At 41.9% G+C, this 4,351-nt stretch overlaps 1 protein-coding gene across 1 annotated transcript in view; it reads left to right on the forward strand.

Annotated features, from left to right (window-relative positions):
* The first annotated feature begins 632 nt into the window (after nt 1-632).
* The window catches only part of FAM107B (family with sequence similarity 107 member B), a 252,461-nt gene continuing 248,742 nt past the window's right edge, over nt 633-4,351 (forward strand). Inside the window, exon 1 of the mRNA XM_006765727.2 lies at nt 633-1,046. Coding sequence (XP_006765790.1) covers nt 633-1,046 — 414 coding nt within the window. The remainder of the gene's footprint in view (nt 1,047-4,351) is intronic.

Raw genomic sequence — 4,351 nt, forward strand, 5'->3', positions numbered from 1 at the left:
CAAAGATTCAGGAAAGATCCAGAAAAGTCCTTGTGACATCAAATCCAAACTCGGATTTCTCCAGACAAAAGATTTGAGTCTGCCTCCCATTTTAATAATGAAATAGCTGCCAAGGTCGAGGATCCTCTTGGGGGTCTTCATTTGTGATAGATATCTGGGTGGGGTTGTTTTGTTTGGAGGAATAAATATTTGAAAGGGGTAACTGAAGAAGGTTATGTGGCTGTTATGATGTTATTGATACACAGGCTGACGCTATTATAGTGGATACTATCAGGCTACATTATCTTTATGCCTCCAAGGTAACCTGAAGCAACTGTCTATTGACTTGGCACTACCTTACACTGAAGCGTTTGCCCTGCCTGGGGACTGTAACCTGAGCCAACCACATACCTCACAGACAGCCTTCTTTAGCGAAATCGTCCAGGAGGAGCGCGTTTGAAGGGTGATGGCCGCTGAGTGACTCTCAGGGAGGGTGGCCTTGCCACATTCTAATCTATTTAGGGGCAACGACTAGAAAGTCCTTCTCTTCAGGCAAGGACATAGTTATTTACAATAAGGAAACTGGAGGTCACCTGAACCCCTGGAAATTTTTCTTTCTAAAGAATGAACTTCGTCAGGTTTCACTGCAGGTCATGTCCACGTGGAAAGCAAGGCTCGCCAAAAGACTGAAATCTCCATCTAGAAGGATGCATCCATTTCCATGTTCAGCTCTGCTGACCTGTTTTGGGAATACAAGGGAGAATGCTCCCTGTGATCAGCCCATAGTGCCTGATACTCATTCCACCATCTATGATCAGCCCAAGGCCAAAGCATGTCGACACCGAAGTCACCCAAAAGGGGAAGAAGGAACTCCAGAGAAAAGGCGAGATTCTGGTACCTATTTAGACAGAAATGGCAATGCAAATCGGAATTCAAGTAACCACGCTGCTGTCCAGCCTGCTGAGACATCTGAGGATGTGCCTGGATCTCCAGATGGTGAATTGGACTGTGAAGTAGTTACTTTTCAGACTTCTATCCCCAGACCATCAGTTATTGAAATGCCAATGGTGAGTATTCCCGATGATGTTATAGAAGGAAAGGTGTTGGAGGAGAGTTCTGATAATTTGGTGAATGACTTCAGGGAACAAAGTTGTTTAACTTTATAAGTAAATAAGACATTGAGGGGAACTCTTACTAGTGAGAGGAAGTGTGTAAAGTCTCATAAAGTTCTCAAAGGATGTGGAGGGAGTCAAGGACAATAGCACTGGGGCTTTAGCAATGACCAATATTGACCTTTATTTAATTGCCTATGGTGCTGCAAGAGCCAACAATGTCTCAATAAAATATTAGGGGTAATATCGTCTGGGAAAGCTTTTTGTTTCAAACTGGTCTGTGAATTTATATGAAAATGCACACTGTGTGAGGTTGGATTATAGAATTTAAGAATTTGCCTCTATTTAAAATAAATTGGGTGATATCAAAGCAATCTGTGCAAATTTGGAAACGATGACCACTGAGTGTATACAGAGCAATAAACAAAGGAACTGACTAATGCAACTATTCATGCTAGAAGTGTTTCTGTGATTGTTTTCTGAGACTTAAAGGCAGGAGAAAGAAGTTGTTTGAAAAATATAGTGCTGCTACTTTTATAAGGCAGCATCTTGAGTTATTTACCTTTTTACTTTTTTTTGGCATTACTGAATTTTAATTGTTGGATGTTCTGATTGGATTGAGCTACACAATCATTTCAAAGTTTTTGGTAATTCCAATTTAGGGAGGCAGAGTAGAGGCAGGGTTTCTTGAATAGTGTTTTCCAAATACCAAGTATCCCTTGAGCATTTTTTGTTCTTAGTCCTGGCAAAAAGCTTAGGACCAGACTTATATAACTGAGAAGTCTTTGAGGATCCATTACTAAAATATTCTAATGTAAAATAATACTTTTCTTTAACAAATCATTTTTGTTTGACTTGCTGACTTCAATCCAACAAGCCTCATTACCAATGGAAACTGCCAAGTAATGAAGACAGGGTTAAAGCATAATTTAAAAAAGTTTCATTTGACAGTCTACAAGCTTATATACAGTGATTAAATGAACAGAGAATTTCACCAAGCCCTCTGCTATAGCAAGAACTGTAGTAGTTTTTAAAGTACCACTCAAAAATGTGTTTAATTTTCAGTTTAAAATTAAAATGTTTTAGTAGTATTTTAGTTAGCTGAGTGGAGGTCAAGGCAAAGTTTGTATTTCTTACATGTTAAATGAATGAATGATGTACTTGTTTTAATGAACTGAATGAAGACTTTCTGTTGGGTAAACATTCTAGCAACCCAGGATCTACCCTTTATTGCAAAGTACAGCAGCAACTACAGAAGGTTGACTTGATTTTATCTTTGGGGCATATGTGATACAGGGCCTCAAAGTAAATATGTGTACTCAAATATAACCAATTAAACATAGCAAGGTAACATGCATATTTATTGTCTACTTGGCATGAGCAAAGCCATGGATAGATGACAGAGGTTAGATAGGCCTTATGATAGAAGTAGCCCTAAGGTAGGCTAAATAGAAGTGTCCCAAAGAGAGACACATAAATGGTTCAAAGGAGGTTGGAGGCTCTGAAAGGTACATTGTAAAGAAGGTGGAATTTGAGATTGGTCCAGAGAGAAGGTTAGGATTTTTAAAAGCAGAGATGAAGGGGAGGACATTTCAATAAAAGAAAACTGTATGAACAAAATCCTGGATGTAGGGGTATGTAGTATAGCAATAGGTACATCAGATTGGCTAGATTGGAAAAATACTGGGAAAGGTAGATTGAGATCCAATGTGAGAAGCCTTGAGTGCTGTAGTGAAAAGTTAATTCATTTGGCAGTGGCGACACTGAGAATTTTGAATAGAGAAACATCATCCTTCGGATTTCATTCTGGGAAGATAAAAAGGTAGAGCCATGTAGGTTGGATTAGAGTTGGGAACACTGGAGTTGAGCAGCCACTGAAGTAACCTCAGCTTGAGGAGTTACAAAAAAATAGTAGGAGGGTGAGGTAGGAGGGACAAAAAAGGGACCCATGAGGTAGCAAATGCAGCAGTTGACCCTGGGGCACAGACTAAATAGAGAAGATGGTGAAATCAAACTGGGAGTGATGAAATTAAAACACCACAAAATTAAGTGCCAGGGTGTGTGGGAAGAACTGGTCATGTGGGCATGGTAAATGGGCATCTAATCTAGTTAAATGCAAGGAGCTAAAATTTACAGAGCTCTTGCTATTTGCCAGCCTTTTTTTTTTTTTAAAATGTTTCTTTATTGATTTCAGAGAGGAAGGGAGAGGGAGAGCTAGAAACATCAATGAGAGAAAATCACTGATCGGCCGCCTCCCACACGCCCCCCACTGGGGAAGGAGCCTGCAACCCGGGCATGTGCTCTTGGCCAGAATCAAACCTGGGACCCTTCAGTCTGCAGGCCGATGCTCTATCCACTGAGCAAAACAGGCTAGGGCAATCCTTCTAAGTGCTTTACATAGAGTATCCCAGAGGTACATTTCCTTATAATTCCCATTTTACAGATGGGGACATTGACACTTAGAGAGGGTAAGACTTGCTCAAGGTCACAGAGAAGGGATGTGATAGAACCAGGATTGCAGCTCAGGTCTGTTTGATTCCAAAGTCTGACCTCTGAATTCTAACAGGCTTCTACTGCTCATTATTATTTGTGTGGTGTTTGAAGATTTCCAATCACCTATTCATACATGATCTCACTTTCTATGCAATCAAATTTAAATTCCATTGTGTGTATGTGTACATATTTACATATAAACTAGAGGCCCAGTGCATAAAATTCATGCATGGGAGGGGTGTTCCTTGAATCCAGCCTGCACCCTCTCCAGTCCGGGACCCCTCAGAGGATGTCTGACTGCCAGTTTAGGCCTGATTCTCGGGATTGGGCCTAAACTGGCAGTTGGACATCCCTCTCACAATCTAGGACCGCTGGCTCCTAAGTGCTCACCTGCCTGCCAGCCTGATCACCACTCACTGCTTCCCTGGTTGCTCCCAACTGCCTCCCCTGCCAGCCTAGTCACCCCTCACAGCCCTCCTGCCAGCCTGGTGGTCCCATACAGCCTGCTGTTCAATCATTTGGTCGTCACTCACTAACCCCCCTGCTGACCTGGTCGCCCCATGCAACCTGCTGTTCAGTCATTTGGTCATCCCTCACTAACCCTGCTGCCGGTCTGGTCATAGGCAGCCATCTTGTGAGGGTGTGAGGGTTAATTTGCATATTATGTCTTTATTATATAGGATGTATCTTTGTGTATAATAATATTTGTGCACTTGGGGGAAGAAGGGGTCCCTCAGACCGGCTTGTGCCCTCCTGCCGTCTGGGAG

This window comes from Myotis davidii, unplaced genomic scaffold (assembly GCF_000327345.1).
Source record: "Myotis davidii unplaced genomic scaffold, ASM32734v1 scaffold660, whole genome shotgun sequence".
NCBI lineage: Eukaryota > Metazoa > Chordata > Mammalia > Chiroptera > Vespertilionidae > Myotis > Myotis davidii.